The 20,193-nt window shown below is 63.1% G+C and overlaps 1 protein-coding gene across 1 annotated transcript; it reads right to left on the reverse strand.

The window, feature by feature from the left end:
* Nucleotides 1–10,966: 10,966 nt before the first annotated feature.
* Nucleotides 10,967–19,618, reverse strand: MYMK (myomaker, myoblast fusion factor). The gene is made up of 5 exons (XM_059658463.1): nucleotides 19,451–19,618; nucleotides 15,471–15,585; nucleotides 14,807–14,955; nucleotides 12,036–12,152; nucleotides 10,967–11,546 (listed from the first exon to the last, which is right to left on the reverse strand). Exons 1-5 carry the CDS (start codon nucleotides 19,583–19,585, stop codon nucleotides 11,397–11,399), a joined length of 666 nt encoding a protein of 221 aa, XP_059514446.1. The 5' UTR covers nucleotides 19,586–19,618; the 3' UTR covers nucleotides 10,967–11,396.
* Nucleotides 19,619–20,193: the final 575 nt, after the last annotated feature.

A 20,193-nucleotide genomic window follows, 5' to 3' on the forward strand; every position in this document is an offset into this window, starting at 1 on the left:
CAGCTGCTGGAAGCATAGACATAGAGCGTAGGCATCCTAAACCGAGAGAGAGAGGAAGCTGGGACTCGGAGACTCACTGATCCAAAAGGAGACGGGAAAGGAGAGGAAGAGAAACACCGAAAAGACACAGTGAGATGGTGGAAGTCAGCCCAGACCTGCTGGCAACGACACGGTATAGACACGGACGTGATGCTGGAGTTAAAAGGCAGCGCTAAGAAGGACAAAGGCCAGGACTGTGCCCTTTTTAAAGAAACATGTCTATCACAGAAAGATGCGGAAAGAGAGAAAGGAAAAGCTAGTGCAAATACTAAAGTTCCAACAACTGTGTGCACATCAGAAACATACACTTTAAGCCCTGGCTGGTTTGGCTTGGTGGATAGAGCGTCGGCCTGCAGACTGAAGGGTCTCGGGTTCGATTCTGGTCAAGGGCACACGCCCGGGGTTGTGGGGCTCAACCCCTAGCAGGGGGCGTGCAGGAGGCAGCTGATCAACGATTCTCTCTCATCATGGATGTTTCTATCTCTCTCTCCCTCTCCCTGCCTCTCTGAAACCCATAAAAGTACATTTTTAAAAAATAAAAGGAAAAAGAAAAATACGCTTTAAGTCAAAAAGAACGACTGGAAATAGTCCATTCCTTAAAGATCAAAACGTCTGATTTACTGGAAAGACCTGACCGTCTTGCCTCGAATGTGCGGAATGCCGGCACCCGGTGACGGAGGAAGGCGCGCTGGGCAGAGCCACGCGGAGAAGTGGCCACGCCGCCCTTTGAGGGGAAAATCTAAACAACGCTTGTAGACGTGTGACTCGCACACCACACGTTCGCGGTATGAAGGTCAATGAGTTTTTGCCCTTTGCATTGTGTAGAGAGCGCATGAGCTAAATGTCGGCTGAGTCCAGTGGCGTCGGCAGAGCCACGTCCCGGAAACATACCAGGCCAGAGGCGGGCACGTGGTCAGCCTGACCCTTCGCTCAGGTGCTGGGGGGTGGGTTTCATTATCTACGTCCAGCCAGGCGCCAGGAACGGCCCAATGATCCGGGCTCAGCCAGGAGTGACGATGACAAAGAAGCCACAAGAATGAAGAATTGCAGCTTGATCTTTAACCATGATTTCTCATAATTTCCTTTGTCTTAAACTCTAGTAACACTTCCTGGAATGGTGCTGTGAATCATTAACGCCCTGCACCGGCTCTGGGTCGCTGTCCCTTCATCCGAGGGCAGCGTCCCACCCGGCCCCAGCTTTCCCTACTGTCTCTGCGTCTGTCTCTTTTTTCCCTTTTCTCAACCCCCAGCTGCCCCTACCCAGGAACTCGTCTGCTCTCTAGCCGTGCTGCTCACGGTAAACAGAGAAACCTTAGAGCAGTGGTTCTCAACCTTCCTCATGCCGCGACCCTTTAATGCAGTTCCTCATGTTGTGGTGACCCCCAACCATAACATTATTTTCGTGGCTACTTCATAACTAATTTTGCTACTGTTATGAATCGCCTTGTAAATATCTGATATGCAGGATGTATTTTCATTGTTACAAATGGAACATAATTAAAGCACAGTGATTTGTCACAAAACAGTCTGTAATTATATATGTGTTTTCCGATGGTCTTAGGCGACCCCTGTGAAAGGGTCGTTTGACCCCCAAAGGGGTCGCGACCCACAGGTTGAGAACCGCTGCCTTAGAGACTTGTTGTGCAGCCCTCACCCAACCCAGTTTTCGGAGGCTCTGCGTCACCCCCATTGGTAGCCCAGCCCTGCACCCCACGCAGCCCCAGGCAGCCCAGCCTGGTCTGTCTCCTGTGTCACCTCCTCTAGAGCTGGATGCTGCGATGACAGGAAGCCCGGGTCCAGCCATGCCGTGGGTGACGGACGCGGTGGCTCACGGTGGCTCGATGTGTGTCTCCCGGGAGACTGGCGACGCTGGCGGCGTCTCCTGGGCCACCGACCGCTCATGCGTCCGTGGCGGAGTTTGAGATCTTGCGCCCCATGTTTCCGTGAGGAGTGCCACTTGGTGTCCTTGGGTTTTGAAAGTTGCTGTATATGTTCCGGATACAAGCCCTTCGTCAGATACACACAGGGCTTTCCTGATGTTTCCTCCCAGTCTGTTTCTTGTCTTTTGGTATTTTTTTTAAATGATGTCTTTTGTTAATCCTCACCCGAGGATATTTTTTCCATCGGTTTTTAGAGAGAGTGGAAGGGATGGAGGGAAGTAGGGGAGGGGGAGAGAAACATCGATGTGAGAGAGACACATCTATTGGCTGCCTCCCTGAACCGGGCTGGGGATCAAACCTGTAACCCAGGTGCGTGCCCTTCACTGGGAATTACCCGAGAACCTTGGGTGTGTGGGCGAACACTCTAATCATTGAGCACACTGGCCAGGGCTTCGTGATGTCTTTTAAAGAGCAGACGTTTGATATTCTGATGGTCTAGAGCAGTGATGGCGAACCTCTGACACGCGTGTCAGAGGTGACACGCGAACTCATTTTTTTTTTGGTTAATTTTTCTTTGTTAAATGGCATTTAAATATATAAGATAAATATAAAAAATATAAGTCTTTGTTTTACTATGGTTGCAAATATAAAAAAATTTCTCTATGTGACACGGCACCAGAGTTAAGTTAGGGTTTTTCAAAACGCTGACACGCTGAGCTCAAAAGGTTCGCCATCACTGGCCTAGAGCATAGTGATTGCTTTTCTTTGCTGGGTCACACTTTTGCACTCGTAGCTGAGAAACCGTGGCCTAATCCAGAGTCGTAACAAAGATGACCTCTGGCCCTGGCTGGTATGGCTCAGTGGATAGAGCGTCAGCCTGCAGACTGAAGGGTCCCAGGTTCAGTTCCGGCCAAGGGCACATGCCTGAATTATGGGCTCGGTCCTCAGTAAGGGACGTGCAGACGGCAGCCAGTCAATGATTCTCTCTCATCATTGATGTTTCTATCTCTCTCTCCCTCTCCCTTCCTTTCTGAAATCAATAAAAATATATTAAAAAAAAGAAAAAGATGGCCCCTGTGTGCTTTCTGGCGCTCTGAGCTGATGGGAGGGGGGAAAGGGGTGTCAGAGGTGCCATCCTGAGGGGGAGCTCACGCTCTCCTCTCTCAGTGATTGACAGCTGTCACTCAGAGAGGCCAGCACAGCTTTGAGCACCACGACCCCTGCGCTCGTGGCCCCGCAGACGGTGCAGAGCAGACCCGCTTTGCCTCCTGGGCAGTCAGGGAACCTCCACACCCCGGGCAGAAGCAAACCTCGGCTCCTTAGGAAAAGCAGAGTCTCATAGACGGACCGCAGGGCCAGTGAGCGGTCAGGACGGTGGCCACTGGCCAGGCCTCGCCTGCAATCGAGAAAGGAGACGTCGTCATGGAAATCACCACGGGGCGGCGAGGAGGGGAGAGCCCAGTGCGGGTCCAGGAGGTGCCGGCGGCCGCAGACAGCCCACGCAGGTCAGCACATGAGAGTCCGGCCGGTGCGGGGCCCGCGGGCTCCTCGCCTGGTTCCTGCTCCGTGAGTCACGCACCTGGGCAGCCAGACGGTCACCGCTGCCCAGTGGGAGCCACAACCCCGGCAGCCACGTCCCCCGAGTGGCACAGTGGATAAGGCCCCGGGGCTCGGACGGCCCGCAGGGGTTCTCTAGGTGCCATGGCCGGACATAGGGCCTGAGGGGCCGGGAGGGGCAGAGAGAGGTAGCAGGCAGGGTAGGAAGTCCCAGCCAAGCGGGGCCAAGTCTCGGCCCCTCCCTCGGGGTCTCAGGCTCACCGACATTTCATTGAGCCTCAGTTTCCCAACCTGTGGAATGGGGGCAGCCAGGACGGCCACAGCGCGTTGGGGTGAGGACGTGGTCACAGGTGTGAGAGCCCCTTCCAGGCTGTGAAGTCCCTCAGGGGCGTGATCAGCTGATTGGCGGGGCGTGGGCACCGCGGGGCTCAGTGCGGAAGCGCGAGCGTCTGCAGGGGGGATGAGCCAGCCCCGCTGGCCTCTGCGGGTGCCTGTGTCCCGCGTCTGTGTTCCGTCATGATGGGGTTCTGGAGGCCTCTGCCCGCCCCTCCCACCCCTGCAAGTCAGGCTGCTGGTCTGAGGCCGCAGCTCCCCGGAACCCGGGCCGTGGGCAGCAGGCGCTTATCTGCTGCCGCTTTGAGGTCTGCGGCTGCGGTGGGCGGGCGGGGGCGCTGCCAAACATCTTCCAGATGTGGCCGGGCTCCCGATGGCCTGGCTCCGGCGGGGCCTGGCCTGCAGCCTTCCTGTTAGCCGAGCTGTTAGGGAAACAAGACCCAACGAAGGCACGAAGGGCCCAAGTTCTCGGATGGGAGAGAGGGGACGGGGGGCTGGACACGCAGTTCCCGGGCACCTCACCCCTTCCTTCCCCGTGGCCTTCCGGCCAGCCGGGCCCTGAGCTCGGGGTGGTCACAGCCATCTGCTGGCTGCCTCCCGGCTGGGGCCCCAGCTAAAGGGGCTCCCCGCGGGCTGGAGGGAGCTGTCTCCACAGCGCAGGTGGTGGGAGATGCGGGATTCCTGCTGCCGCTCGCCCGGACGAGACAGCGGCCCGACAATACGGCGCTGGTTTGCTTGTGGGATGGAGGGTCCCATGCGCCTCCCGGCCTGGCTGGGCCAGCACAGGCGCCCTGCACGGGGCCAGGAGTGAGGTGCTATTGTAACAGTGGGGAATTGTAACTCACCCTCCTTTCTTTTTTTTTTTTAAAAAGTATTTTTATTGATTTCAGAGAGGAAGGGAGAGGGAGAGAGAGAGAGAAACATCAATGATGAGAGAGAATCATTGATCGGCTGCCTCCTGCACGCCCCACACTGGGGATGGAGCCCGCAACCCGGGCCTGTGTCCTGACCGGGAATCAAACTGTGACCTCCTAGTGCATAGGCCAGGCTCACCCCCCCATTCTTTTGACATTGTTCCTGTCAATCTGACTCTCACTAAGCTGTAGCTTGTAGATAAACAGCATCTATGATAATAAAAACCTAATATGCTAATTACACTGGACAGCTGAACGACCTTCTGGACGACCTTCCAGACGACCTTCCGGATGAAGCCGGGGCTGCTAGGGCCAAGCCCCTTGCCCGAATTTCATGCATCGGGCCTCTAGTCCTATATAATAAAAGCCTAATATGCTAGGTGTCCAGTCGTCTGGTCGTCCATTCAACCAATCAAAGTGTAATCTGCTAATGATAGGCTAAGGCCGCTCAACTGTTCGCTATGATGTGCACTGACCACCAGGGTGCAGACACTCTGACTGGTAGGTTAGCTTGCTGCTGGGATCTGGCTGATCAGGACTGAGCAAGACGGGCTGGACATGCCCCTGAGCCCTCTTTCAGTCCCTCCCCGGCTGGCCAACCTCCCATGTCCCTCCCCGGTCCCTGATCGTGCACCAGTGGGGTCCCTCAACCTGGCCTGTGCCCTCGTGCAATCCAGGACCCCTCGGGGGATATCAGAGAGCCGGTTTCGGCCGGATCCCGCAGGCCAGGACGAGGGACCCCACGGGTGCACGAATTCGTGCGTTGGGCCCCTAGTGTTTGTGTAAGAATCCTAGGAACCAACTCTGACCTTCAGTCCTGGAGATTTGCTGATCTTCCACTTAAAACCAGATGACGAAGACCCAGATGGTGGAGACCGCAATGACGCACACGGGACCGTCACTTGACCAGTTTCGAGATCCATGTCAGCGTGGACGGTGCTGGTCGGCCCGCGGAGGACTGTCCACCCGCCTCCTTGATGTCTTCTCTCTGCTTTCCGCTCCCTCCTAGGAAAACCTCTGCCTGCAGGGAGGTGCTGGCAGGGCCTTTGCAGCAGGGGTCCCCCTTCTTCTCAGGCGATCGGCACTTGAATAAACCCCTTTCCTCTCGCCAGCATCTGTCTCCTGAGGCTGGCCGGCCCTTGCTTCCAGTTACACTGCCACCTCCATTGTCTCGCTGGATGGTCCCAGCGGATTAAGCAGAGATCCCCACTTCCAGGGGCGTAGGGAGCTGAAGGTCGCCCAAGGTTGCATGGCCCTGAGGAGCGGGCGCTCCAGAGCCGGTGACCCTGCTCCTGGTGGACGGGTCAGCAAGAGGTCAAGGCTCAGGCCACTGAGGTCACTGACCAGTCAGCGGGCTCTTTCAGCAGCCGTGAGCCTGCCTTCACCATGACCCCATCCACTCACAGACATACTCGTCCTGTGAGCGTGGGGCGTGCGGTGCAGACTGGGACGCCCCGGCCAGCGCTGAGCTTTCTGACGGCAGAGGGTAGGGTGTCAGGCGTCTCCCGGCCCCAGTGGGCAGGACGTTGGCGTGTGTGGTGCTCACCACCCGCTGGGCGAACCTGTCCATGTCCCCCCCACTCTGCAGAGGATGCAGGGGTGCGAGGGACAAGGACCCGGGGGCAGCCAGGGGAGCTGGCGAGGGCCTCCAGCCAGCCCCCTCTATGCCCTGCCTGCTCTCTCTCAGTCACCCCTCCCCGCATGCTCCCCCGTCGCCCCTCCTGCAGGTAGCAGCCCCTGGTCTCTCCTGAGTGCTGCCCACCTTGTTGTACCAGCGGGCCTGACCCTGAGGCTGCCCTGCCTAACACCCTTCTGGCTCACCCCCTGCCCACGTCGGCCCTGCAGTTCCCGCTTCCCCAGACCCCTGCCCCCTCCTCTGCAGGCCAGGGAGCGGTACACCCCACCCCTCACCTCTCTCTGCCGCCCTACTGTGCGGGTTTGGAAGGACTGGCTGGTCCCCGTGAACCCAGAAAGCTGCCTGGCCTCTGGGGCACTCCGGGGGGAGGTGGTGTGTGAACTAGGCCTCGAGGGAGCTGGGCCCCTGCTTCCTGCTGGGCCAGGTCAGGCATCGGACAGACTGAACCCCAGCGAAGAGCTGGGGCAGGGGACGGACCTTCGCTGCGCGAGGCCGGGGCAGGAGGCCAGCTCACGTCTGCCCTGACGTCCTGTCCGAGGCCTTGCAGGAGCGGAGCCCGGAGCAGCCGGCATCTTCCTCCACTTTGATCTTGAACCCGCCCGCCCAAAACCGCCCCTGCCTTGTCCTGGGACACAGGCCAGTGACGGAAGCAAGGAGAGCCCAGCTGTGGGCACCCTTCTCCCCACGGGCAGCTGCTCTCTGGCTGCTCCGACAGGAAGTTTGCAGGAGGCGGCGGGGGGTTGGGGTGGGGTGAAGGCACAGGGGGTGGCCAGACCCAGACACCGTGGAACTGCCGGCTCACACGGTTCAGTCTGCTTTGCTTTCCTAGTCTCAGTCTCAAACCGCCTCTTCCAGGCAGCCTTCCTTGCTTAATCCCTTCGTCCCTAACACGCACTTGGGTTTAAGCATTTTGTTTCCTTGGCAAATGGGGGTATTTGGTGTCAGCCGGGTTGGGGGGTGTCCCCTGGTGGTGAGGACCCCTCTACGACATTCTAGAGACTCGCTTGCTTGCCCACGACCACTGATAATGAAAATAATAAGGATTCCTTTTTTTAAATGCCATTTATCAAACACTGCTAAGTGCTTCGTATTCAATGACCTCATTTAATCTTGGCAACAAGCATGTGAGGTGGGCCTTGTTGCAAACGGGGAAACTGAGGCTGAGGGAACTGGAGGAATTTGGGGAGCTTGCCTCTAGCCCTGAAGGAAAAACGGAGCCCCACGCCTGCCTGGCTCCCAGGCCCGTGTCGGCACCTGGACACCTGAACCGCCCCCTCCCCCCCGCACCCCGGCCAGCCTCCTGCTCCTTTTTCTGCCTTTTTTACTTTCCCAAGATCTGTCCAGTGCAGCCAGCCTCTGACTTAACTCAGCCTGATGGGCCTGAGTGGCCAGCGGGGTGAGGCTGGCTGCCGTTCCCAGTCAGAGGTGAGGAAATCGGGGGCCGGTGCGGCCCCGGGGCGCTGTCCGGGAAGGCAGGAGGGGCCCCCCTGTGGCAGACGGCCCTCCCTGCCGGCCTGCGTGGCTCAGCCAGCTTTGTTAACCAGCTCATCAGCTCCCGGCAGCCAGATTCACCCCGGGGCTCCGTGCCCACTCCGTCCTGCCCACATACCTGGCCCCGCTCTCCCGGGCTCCTGGGCCAAGGGCCTGCGGTGGCTGCGCCCAGCCCAGCGCTCCCCTAACTACAATAGCAGCTCGCTGCAGGGGTAGGAGGTGCACAGGGGCTATAAAGGCTCTTTAAAAGGGGCAATAAAAGTTTTGGGTTTCAGATGGTCTTCCTGGAGAAGAGAATAACAGAGACAGGAAATTTCAGTAGCAGACAGACAAAGGCCGCAGCGCAGACGGCCCTCAGACTAGGATCCTGGCGGGGGCCCAGGGCTCCCCGCGCCCTGCCAGCCTCGCCCGCGGCCTGGGGGAGGCGGAGGGGCCGCTACAATAGACTGTTTTGTCTCCTGTTGTAGATGTTTATAATCCTTCTCCGCTTGGGCTGCTGGAGGTGTGGGAGGGGCGTGCTGGGCACCGGCTGCTCTGCTCCTGTCCGCAGGGTCCCGCCCGAGCCCAGGCCCAGGCCCGGGCCCAGGGGCGCCGTGGCAGGGACTATGCCCGCCCCCCCGGCTGGACAAGATCCACGGGGTGAGGACACCACCCTGCCCCCCACACCCCTTGCCGTGTCCTGGCGGGAGGCCACAGCCAGAGCCGGGCCCTGCGGCACCTCGGCCTGGGTCGCTGGCTTTAACCTGGGTCCCTAACCACGTGTCCCTCCGTTTGTCTCCGGCAGCTGTGACCTCCGTCTGCTGGCCCCCGGGAGGGCGGCCCGATGGAATACAGGACGCCGGTGCCCACTGCGCTTCAGGTGCCCAGCGGCCCCTGTGCAGCGTCTCATGCCCGTGTGCCCTGGTCAGTAGCTGGAGTTCAGAACAAGTGCGCATCCGCCCCAGCCGATGTGGCTCCGAGGACAGGGCGCCAGCCTGCGGACTGAAGGGTCCCGGGTTTGAGTCCAGCCAAGGGCACCTGCCCGGGTTATGGCTCAATCCCAGTAGGGAGCGTGCAGGAGGCAGCCCATCAAGGATCCTCTCTCATCATTGATGTTTCTCTCTCCCCCCTCTCCCTTCCTCTCTGAAATAAAAAATTTTTAAAAATACCACACAAAAACACCCCCCCCACACACACACACACATCTTATACGTCACCTGCAACCCACACGTGTGTGAATTTAAATCTAAATCATTAAAAGCAACACACGTGTAAACACTCGGCTCCTCCGTGGCGCAGCCACGCTCCCACCCCTGCACGTCCCGCCATCAAAGCCAGCGCTCAGTGGGCGCTGCCCCGGGGCGGTCAGGCCGAGGGCTGTGTCTCAGGTCTCAGGGGTCCCCAGGCCCCCATCAGGCTGGGTGGGAGGGGGGCCTCTACAGGCGTGAGGTGGTCGGGTGGCCGCCAGGTGCCGTGCGTCTCAGATTCCAGGGACAGGAAGACCCCGGGGATGACACCGGGGTTCAGAGGTGTTTCAGTCTGGAGGCCTGACCCTTCCTCCTGGTGAGTCCTGAGGTATCGGGGTGGCCATCCTGGGTGGCCTCCTGCTTTCCGGTCCCCCTCCCTCCCCGGCGCTCCCTCCTGGCCCGGGCAGAGCCCCGCGATGCCGGAGTGGAGCTGGGAGCCAGCGGAGCGTGCCTTAGGGATGACTGGCAAGGCCCTGGCACGGCCGCCCGCACAATGGCCAGCGGCCAGGGAACGAGGGCCAGCTGCCGCCACGCCGGCCTCAGTGTCCTCGTCTGCAGCGTGGGCTCAGGACCCCCCCCCCCCAGGCGCTCCCAGGGGTCCCCGTGGGACCAGCCCTGCCTGGGAGGGGCGGCCTGAGGAGGGGCGGGCTGGCTGAGGGCTGGAGCGCACCTCCTAATTGTCCGTGACTTACAGACCTGGCGGGGCGCCCAGACAGCCCCATAAATCAGCGCGGCCACAGGAGCGGCCTGAGTGCCGCCCTCGCGCTTGGCAGGCCCGCGCCGCCTCCTGCCTGGGAGCACCCTGATGCTTCCAACTTTCCAGGCGCTGCCACGGGTGGGAGCTGGGCGGCTCCGGGCGGGGGGAGGGGGGAGGGGGGAGGGGGAGGATGGGCAGGGTCCGGCCACCTTGCAGATGCCGGTTTCCGGAGCCATGTCCCTTGGTTCTCCCCCCGTGGCCCCAGGCTCCCCCCTTTCCTTGCAGCCTGTGAGTGTCCCCTGGCTAGAGGGCAGGCTCTTCATGGTGTGTGCATGTCTGTGCACATGGACGTGCATGCATGCATGTGTACATATGTGTGTATGCACATGTACATGTGTGTGTGCACCCCCCCAATCAGACCTGCAGCCAAGGGGGAAGTCCCTGCCCTCCCCTCCTCCCTGGGGCACAGCCGGGTGGGGGAGGGCCCCTGCTGTGTCCTGTGCCTTCGCTCCGGGACGGGGACCCGCCTGGGTGGATGGCCCCGAGCGCCGAGCGCAGAGCCGAGTGGGCGGCCCCGACCCGAACGGGCTGTGGGGACAGACAGGTGCTGAGCCGGGGCCAGGCCGTGGGCGTCCAGGGACCTCTGGGCAGTCAGGGAGGCCGACCGATGGGGGCCTGGCCCAGGGGCCACCCTGCACCAGGTCCAGGAGAGAAGCCAGTCTCTCCGGCCCCTCAGGCGTGCAGAGGTGGCTTTGGGACAAACGGCTGTGCCCGCGGGGGCGGCTGTGGCGCTGCCTGGTGTGGAAACACAAACAGGCCACAGGTGGAGGTGACTTCCCGCCTGACAGCTGTGCCGCCGGACGGGTGGGCTGGCCCGCGGGGCTCGGGTTTGTGAGGTGATGTCTAGAGGCCGGCTCCCGCCACCCTCTGGGGCCGGGGAGACGGGCTCCACGGGCGGGCTGACCTCCCCGAGCCTGCCTGGGGCCCCACCGGCCTCTGCTCACGGTCCCCACACAGACCCGCCCTCCCACGCGAGGAGCCGGGCGGGCGGAGGCCGGGCGAGGGCTCAGGGGACAGAGACGGCACGCACGTGGGCTCGCAGGAATCAGTAAGGGGAGGTGCTGTTATTGGTGATTGTCATCAGAACAGCGGATTTAGGGGCCCCGCGGGGGGTGGGCCCTGGGGCAGGCAGGCTGGGGCCAGGACAGGGTGCGAGTGGGCCTGCTCGGAGCCGGGCCGGGGACAGGAGCGTGAGAGCAGGGCCGAGAGCGAACGGACAGAGTGGGGAGGGCAGGAGGCCAGGGGTGGGCAGAACCCCTCTGGCGGGGACCGGGCGGCGCTCTCGGTGCAGAGGGAAGGGCGGTGGCAGGACCGAGCCCAGGGCGCTGCAGGCCGGTAATCGGCCGCCTGAGGCCCGGGAGGAGGAGGCGTCACTCGGCCCCAGCAGGAACTCAGGAAGTGGGTTCTCTGGAAGCGCTGGGCACAGAGGGCCCCCCAAATCCCCGGGACCCTCGGAATCCGAGGGCAGAGTCGCTCCTGGACACTCGGGGGCGAGAAGGACAGCAGGATGCGCCAGGCACGAGACCGGGCGGCGGGGCTTGGAGCCGGGGTCGGGGGTCAAGGTCAGATACAGGCGCAGCACAGAGTGGAGCAGTCCAGCTTGGCGGGGGGCCCCGGGCTCCCCGCCTTCTTGTTGACCTTGGGCAGCAGCAGGATGAAGGACATGGCCAGGGCGCAGTGGTAGAAGCTATGGACATAGGTGTAGTCCCAGTCCTGCGGGGGGAGGGCTGTCAGTGTGCCTCTGCCCTGTCCCCGAAGCTCCCTCCTCTCCCGGCCCCTCCCCCGAGGGCACCTACTGTGTGCCCGGCCCCTGCCACCGCCATAGGCTCCTCCCCGACCCCTCCCGAGTCCCTGGGACTCTGGCTCCCTGACCTCCCCTCACTGTCCAGCCCATGCTGGTCTTTCCTGCCACCAAACCCCAGAGCACTGACGGTCTGAGCCATGAGCCACTGCTGGGCCTTTGACATTGAAGCTGAGGCTCTTCCTCCCTCCCCCCTCCCTCCCCCCTCCCTCCCTCCACCTCCCACCTCCCCCCAGGCCACCTCCTGCTCATCTCAGAGGCCAGCTCTGCAGGATGCCAGTGGTGCCAGGGATGTGGGAGGCACCCGGCACCTGCCTGGGAGGGTGGCCCTGTGAAGTGGGCTCCTGTGGACCCCCCCTGTGCCCCCCCCGTCCCCCCTCCCTCCCCCGCCACCTGGGTACCTCGAAGAAGAAGCGCAGCATCAGGGCCAGGGCCCCGAAGCAGAGGCCGGGGCCTATCTGCTGGGTGTAGACACTCCTGTCGGGGTACAGCCCCTTCTTCTCCTTCATCTGCTGCAGCTGCGGGGACAGCGGCCACGGGAGGCTCTTAGGTCGCAGTGTCCGCCCGGCAGTGGCCGCCCTGAGTCCCGGGGAGAGCTGGCCCCGGGCGCTCACACCCCGTCATCCTCGGGGAGACACCCCGACATGGATCCCACTCGGCAGCTGCAGAACCCGCAGGAGCCCACAGCCCAGGGGCACACGAGGACCCCTGCCTCCCACCCCTGCCTACCTGTGTGAGATGCAACCAGCCCCTGCATGGCCCCCTGTCCCAGCCAGCGGGGAGCCCCGAGGGGAAGGACACCCCAGCCGTTCACAGCCGGGGGTGGGGTGGGGACCGGAGCACTGGGCCTGCCCGCCAGTGTGGCTCCGGGGCGCCTGTGATGGGCCGTGACCGCCTTTGCTGCTTCCATGGTCAACGGACGCGCAGTCCTATCTGTTAGACAAGCGTGGCCGCACGTTGACCTGGGCCCCGGCGGCATTTACACGGAGGAAGATGGGCTCACGCCCCCACATGGTGAGATAATGCAGGTCCACGTCTCGGAAACCCGCCAGGGCCGGGTGTCTCAGAGCACAGACGTTTTGGGTGGAAGTGAGACCCGTGGCTGCACCCCTCGTGGGAGCCCCGGGGGCCAGGCAGCACCCCCAGAGCACAGCCCCCCGCGTGGCGCCACCAAGCCCACGAGTACCTTGGCCCTGGCTCAGGGCAGTGTTTGTCCAAGTCCAGTTTGGTGAAACGAAGCCCAGTTTCAGTTTTCTAGAATTTGCCACAGCCCGTGAGGAATCGGGACCTGCTATAGTGGCGGCAGCGCCGGGGGCGGCCACTGTGACCCAGGGTGCGGTGCCCGCGGCCCGGGAGCCCTCCTCAGCCAGTCCTGCCCGGCCCTGGGTCCTGCCTGCCCGGCCCTGCCCAGCCCCCGGTCACACACCGCTCTCCACTTCCCCCCTCTGCGGGCCGCTGCTCCCAAACCCTGGCCGGCATGGCTCATGGTTAAGCATCGACTCAGGAACCAAGAGGTCACCGGTTCCATTCCCGGTCAGGGCCCAGGCCGAGGTTGGGGGCTCCATCCCCAGTGAGGGGCGTGCAGGAGGCAGCGGTCAGTGATGCTCCTCTCTCATCATGATGTTTCTATCTCTTCTCTCCCTCTCGCTTCCTCTCTCTCTAAAAAATCAATTAAAATCATTTTTTATAAAAGGAATAAAATAAAAAATAGTAGGGATGAGCGTCTGGGAGAAACATCCCCCCTCCTTCCTGGAAACAACTGCCCTTGAAAATCCAAAATAAACCCCGCATTACACGGTCTAGAAAACACGCTGAGCCCGATGCAGGCAGGCGGGCGCCCGCTCAGCCCCGAGGCCGGGCCCACAGCCCGAGGCCCTTCGAGCGGACGGACGTGAGCAAGTGACGCTCCCGGCTGGTTAGCGAGCAGCAGCTCGGGCCGCTGGGGGCTGTGGGAGGAGCGGCCCGCCCGGAGCAGGCAGGAGCCTGTGTTTCTGCATTCCAGCCAGTCCTGAGCGCACCTGCCTCGGGCGGACATGGGGACCCAGCACAATCCTCTCCCGCACAGGCTGCTTGGGGGGCCTCCCGGGTCAGCCCAGGGCCGCTGTGCTCCCCCAGCGTGGAGTGGGGAATCCCTCTTCTCTCCTCTCGCTGGAAAGTCAAGGCCTGGCCGGGGCCGCCCTGCCGTGCTCTGTTCCCTCACTGGTTTCTCGGTACCTTATGTCTTCATTAACCAAACGGCTAAATAGAGCCTCGACGCTCGGGGTGGAGAGGAGCAGGTGTTTGGAGAGCTGGCCACCAGGCCTTGATTGACCTTCCTGAGTCTGTAAAATGGGTTGTGGGCACCGTCTGCACCCCCTGCTCAGCCCGAGCCCTGTTCCCGGAGTGCCGCCCTCCGCGTGCCAGGCCTGGGCTCTGCTCCCCGCAGGGCTCAGCCCCTTCCCTGCTCTGGGGACCCAGGAACCGGCGCTGGGTCCGTCCTGCTGCAGTGCCCACTTTAGCATGGGCTAGGGGAGGACGTTTTGGTTCTTGCAGCCAGGAGGGCCTTGGGACCACGGAGGGTCCAGGGAGGCCCGGGGACCATGTGTGAGGGGCCTTGTGGGTGTCAGACCTCGGGGTGCCCAGTGAAAGGCCGTCGGTGTCGGAAACTCAGGCTGCCTCCGTACTCATGAGCAATTCCATCCTCCTGTCAACCTCACACCACATCCTCCCTTCGCATTAGAACCAAGCTGGAGGCCCACCGCCTCCAGGAAGTCTGCCCAGATTCACCCAGGCCACATCTCCAATTGGTACTGCATCTCCAAAGCACCGACTCTCTTCGAGAATAGGAGTAAATAGTCCCTATTTTCTGAGCCATTCGAAGCCAGCTCTGTGCCAGGACTTAAGAGGCGTCATCTCTGAACCAGCCCTATGAGGTGGGTACTGGACTGTTGCTGTAACGCCCACTTGACAGATATGGAAACTGAGGCAGAGAGGCTCAGTAACTTGGTTTAGGTCCCGAGCTAGTGAGTCACAGACACGATACAAACCGGATCTGTGTGGCCAGGGCACCAGAGGGCCATGTTCTGTGTGTTTTAGCCAAAGCTGTGCCCAGCCCGCCTGCCCATGGTGGGGGGAGGTGAGAGGAGACAGTCAGGGAAGGGGCCCCGTCTGCTGAGGGTCGCACGGTACGCACCCACTTAGCCGCGATGATGAGGACGGCTGTGCCGATGGGGCCCGAGTACACCCCGTAGCCCCAGCGGTCGTGGTAGATGCGGACGGCAATGGTGAGGACCCCGAACATCACGAAGGTTGACCGCTTGGGTTCGTCGAAGTCGGCCAATGCTACAGGGGCCGGGAGAGAGCGCGGGACAGCTGAGCGGCCCCTGGCCCTCCTGGCCACTGCTCTCCCGGGGCATCCCGGCGGCCCGGGTGTGGGTGGTACTCCCTCGGCCAGCGAGACCCTGGGCCCAGCCGGTCACACAGGGTCCGGCTCCAGCCGTTGCCGGGGACCCAGCAGGACAGAGACCTGGGGAGCCCGCGGGGTGGGGCCCGCCCGACATGGTCTGAGAGACGGTAGGTGATGGGACAGCGTGCTCTGGAGGGAGCCTGTCTTCCCGCAAACCCGCGCCGAACTGTGGGCGTGAAGGCGGGTCTTGGGGGCCGAGCCTGGCCGGAGGAGGGGTTCTCGGGCGAAGGACCTGGAGCGGGAGCCCCTGGGTCGTCCCGACAAGCCCTGGGCCAGTGTGTACCTTTAAAAGGACGTGAACACGGGAACTGGGCTCCCGGCCCCGGGGGAGGGGGGCGGCGTCAGGGTGGGGGTGGGGGGGCCGGGCCGGGCTGCGCGGGCGACCACTCACCCATCAGCGAGACCCACATGCTGAGCGCGGTGCCGTAGACGCTGAAGTACTCCAGGAGGTCATGCCGCACGAAGCAGAGGACGGAGAGCCCGGGCCCGTGGCAGGCGTGGTAGAGCTGCGGGAGGCCGGCCGTCAGGGCCCAGCGCGGGACCCCGAGCCTGTCTGTGCCGAGCCAGGCCCCTGGGGAAGCAGGCCCGCCCTGGCTGGAGACCCCGGGAGAGCGCTCATGGCCCCACCTGTGAAACGGGTCCCAGGGGTCTGTGCCCGGCTGGGCGCCACTCAGACGGAGCTGACGGAGGTCCCCTCCACCCTTTCACCAGCCTCTGGGTATGAGGCCAAGGCCTCTTTTGGGGGTGCCAAACTCTCTCCCCACACTTTACCCTCTGCTGACGGGGCTACCCCGCAGGGGAATTTCTCAGACCCGCGTGGGCACCCGAACCCCCGGGGGCTTGTGAAGACTCCGGTGGCTCAGGGTCCTGGGAGTCCTGACTCAGCGGGCGTGGGTTAGGGCCTGAGACTGCGTTTTTTGCAGGGGTTCAGGCTGGTGCCGGTGCTGCCGGCGGGGAACCCACTTTGAGAACTACCGGTCTGCAGCTGTCCGCTCCTGTTCCTTTCACGTGCGGGGAGGCCGCAGAGACCCCGCGCCCACCGAGCGCAGCGCCCCGGGCGCCCACCCGCCCCTGGGCTCTTACGGTTGTTCGTCCAACGTCGGCTTTAACAGCGATTTCCAGAGCGAAAGGCCCGTATGGCATATTTTCAAAGCCGTCAACTTATTCCTCACAGAAAACAACTCTCCTCTCGGGCACACATTTCGTCATGCGAAGTCGTATTTAATGACATGACGTAATTATTTTGACAAGTTCCATGGCATAAACAGGCTGGGCCGGCACAATGGGCTGTTGATGGGCCCAGCTTGGCGGAGGGCGGAGGTGGACAGACAGCGGCGTCCGGAGGCGCCGGGCGGCTCGGGGCAGCAGCCCGGGCTCACCTGGCGAGTGGAGCAAGTGGGGTCAACTTCGAGCCCTCACTGGTTGCAGCTGTCGGTGACCTGACGCTCACTCAGGTGCACCGAGGGGCATGTCATTAGAGGAACGGGGTCCCCGAGCAGGGGAGAGACCGTCCTGCGGCCCTGCTCTGCTCAGACCCGCTCAGTGCTGAGCTCTGGATGTGGCCAAGAAGAGGCTAGAGGACAGCAAGCAGCGGGGGCCATGACTGTGGAGCGGGGAGCGGGGCTTCAGGTGCAGTCTGATCAAGGTGCTCAATCCCTGTGGGGCAGAGGAGGGAGGAGGACTCTGCTCCCCGTGGCTCTGTAGGCAGAGCCAGGCCCTGTGAGTGACATGGATGTTCTCCGGCCCCCCTGTTCCACTAGAACTGCGTCTCCCTCAGCGCCCCCAGCCTCTCCTCCGTAGCACAGATGACCGTGTACGATTCCAGACTTAATTCCTCTGATATTCTGGGCAGTGTCTGTGCCCTGCCCCCACCAGGAGCAGGAATAATCTGTCTCATCCTGGCCGTGGCCCCAGCTCCCCTCAGGTGGTGCTCAGCAACTGTCTGCCCTGTGAAGGCAGGGTCAGGGGGGCAGGGCCAGGGGGGCAGGGCCAGGGGGGCAGAGTCAGGAGGCAGGGCCAGGGGGGCAGGACCTGGGGGGCAGGGTCAGGAGGGCAGGGGCAGGGAGGTAGGGCCTGCGGGGTGGGGGTGGGGGGGCGGAGGAGGGAGTGTCAGGGAGGAGAGGCAGGGGGGCAGGGCCAGGGGGGCAGGGCCAGGGGGGCAGGGGCTGGAGGGGTTTAAGGAGAGCTGGTCCAGGAGGGGCCACCCGAGGCCCTTGCCGGGTTCATCCTGTTGGACAGGTGGGCAGGTGAGGCCTCCCTCCACCTTTGGGGGCCGGGGCAGGCCTGGCCCGGCGAGGGGTTGGCAGGGGCGGGCACGGCTGGGCGCCTGGTGGCAGAGAGCAACCTTGCGTGTGAGCTGAGGCCAGCGGCTGGCTGCTCAGGGCCCCTGCCGTCAAACGGGGCGAGAACGCCCTCTCCGTGGGGCGGGCCAGGGACTCCACGTGACAGAGCCCGGGGCCGGTGTCCCGCACGGAAGGGGCAACTGTCAGGGAGGGTCCCGGCCGGACACGGCAGGAGCAGGTGGGAGGCAGGCCCGGCGAAGCTGCCCAGGGCTTCCCAGAGAAAGGGGCCGAGTGCGGCTGAGGCCGAGGACATTTGTCACCGGAGGCAGCTGCCCTGCATTCGGGGTGGGGCGGGCGGGGCGGGCGCGGCCGGGTGGGGCGGCGGTGGGGACGCAGCTGTGGGGCCAGCTCAGCCCGGGCGGGGAGGGGGGAGGCCGGCTGGCGGCGCCTGTGGTGGCCTGGGCTGGTCTCACCGGGCCTGGGCAACGAGACCCCGGCCCCGCCCCCGGCCCTGAGACCTGGTACCCACACAGGAGCCCCACGTCCACCACGTGCCCCGTGTCTCATCTCGAATAGACGTCGTGGCTCTCACCCGAGCGGGGTCCCAGGAGGAGCCACTGGACCAGCTCAGTCCACGGCCGAGGAAGCCGAGCCCAGAGCACGCCTGGTGCTGGCCAGACGGGCTCAGCCTCTGGGACTCAGGTCTTTATCTGCCCAATAAGCGGTCACAGCCCCAGGCTCACAGGGCAAGTCCGCGCCCTGGACGCTGGCTCCGGCCGCATCACTGTCGCCGAGGCCCCCCCACCCAGAGGCGGAGAGCCGAGCCCCCGGGATTCCCATCCCATCCGAGCACCGGGCCCGCCCGGCCCGTGAGCTCCCAGCTTGTCTCGCTGCAGGCCCCACACAGGGCGCGAGTCTGCCAGCACGCGGGTGCCCGCAGGGGTGCCCACAGACTTCACCGCCCGCCGCCCGCACACCCTGGCGCTCGCCCCCGGAGGCTGGGGGGCCGAGGCTGGCCTCGGGGAGCTGGGCTGAGCGAAGGACGAAGGACGGGTCTGCGGAAGGTGATCAAGGAACACAGAGGAGCCGCTCTGCGGGTCCAGCACAGGCCTCGGGGGAGCAGAGGCGGGAGGCAGGAAGGCACTGAGACCAGAGCGGGGCAGGTGCGCGGGGGGATGACTGCTTAGCTAGGTAGCTACACACACAGACAGAGGATTGATTGGGTAGGTAGATACTTAGGCAGGTAGACGGACAGACAGACGCTAGAGGGATGGATGGATCGGAGAGACACACGGAGGGCCAGGGGATCAGAGCTGGAGGGAGACACCAAGCGGTTTAGAAAGAGTGAATCCCATGGGGATGTAATTCCAGAAACGAAGAGGCAACCAGGCACAGACAAAGAAAAAGAAAGGAAAAGGGTGAGATGCAGACAGAAAACAAGACGCAGAGAGAACCAGTAAGGGCGACAGAGCGGGGCAGAGACCCACGGGGAGACGGGGTGGGGGAGGCGGGCACAGAGAGACTCATCCAGGCCTATAAATAGAACGAGAAAGAAGGGCCCGAAGAGAGAGACAGGGAAGCCCCAAGGAGACACGAGGCCCCGTTCGGGGCCAGCTCCCCAGTCCTGGAGGCGGACTCCCCGGCCCGGCACATTCCCGAAGCCGCTCACCCGCCCTGGGCCTGGCTCCCTGTCCTCCCTGCTCAGCCGCCCTCTTCTTATAGCCGGAGGGGGGGAGGGGGAGAGGGAGCCACGGTGGCCGTGAGTCGTTGCCCGGTGGCCAGAAAAGGGCACCTAAGGGCTTGTCCTCAGTGGCCTGACGCTGGCCCCCTGGGAGGGGCTTGGTCTCACTCACACCAATCCCGGAGCGATTTCCTGGCACCAACGGGGAAACTGAGGTCAGAGGGGAGGAGTGGCTCCCCCAACCCTCTCTCTCGGGGACTCCGGGCTTTTTCTTTCATCTCCAAATCGCTTTCTTCATCAGGAAATAGAGGAAAGGGTGGGGGAGGGGGAGGGAGACAGCCCCTCTGCTCCGCCTGTGGGGGGGGTGCCCCACCGGGTCCCCCGCCCCCCACCCCAGCCCAGACTCACCGCCACGAAGAACATGGTGAAGAGATAGACCATGGCCTCCATGTGGAAGCGCCTCTTGGCAGCGATGCTGGCGGTGGGCAGGAAGGCCAGGCTGCTGAGGGTGGGCAGGAGCAGCTTGGCCACGAGTGACCCCATGGGCCGGGCGGACGGCGCTGCGGCTGGAGGGGCGGGTGCGGGCCGTCCTCTCCGGGGCAGGGGAAGCCAGCGGGCGCAGGGGCTCCGCGGGCAGCTGTGGTTTAAATGCCCCGAAGGGGGGCGGGGATCTGCGTGCACATGTCGGGCAACACCCCAGAGGGTCCAACAGCTGAGGCGCCACGTGATCAGCACTTGTCTCTGAGGTTTTTGTATTTTTATTTTTTGAGAGGCCGGCGTTGCTGATTCAAGGAGGCCATTTGGAGGCGGAGGAGCAAGTCCCCAGGAGTTCCATCCCCAGCACCCGGCCACCCCCCCCACCCCCACCCCCCACCCCCGCCCAGGGCGCTGGGCAGACCAGGGGGAGCGCATCCGTGGACCCGGGTTCCAGGCACCTGTCCGTGGCAGCTAGAGCCGAGAGAACCCACGGTTCAGCCGATTCTAAACCAGGGGTTCTCAACCTGTGGGTCGCGACCCCTTTGGGGGTCGAACGACCCTTTCACAGGGGTCGCCTCAGACCATCGGAAAACACATCTGTAATGACATATTGTTTTTGTGAGGAATCACTGTGCTTTCATTATGTTCCATTTGTAACAGTGAAATTGGGGGTC

The sequence above is a fragment of the Myotis daubentonii genome, chromosome 11, assembly GCF_963259705.1.
Source record: "Myotis daubentonii chromosome 11, mMyoDau2.1, whole genome shotgun sequence".
NCBI lineage: Eukaryota > Metazoa > Chordata > Mammalia > Chiroptera > Vespertilionidae > Myotis > Myotis daubentonii.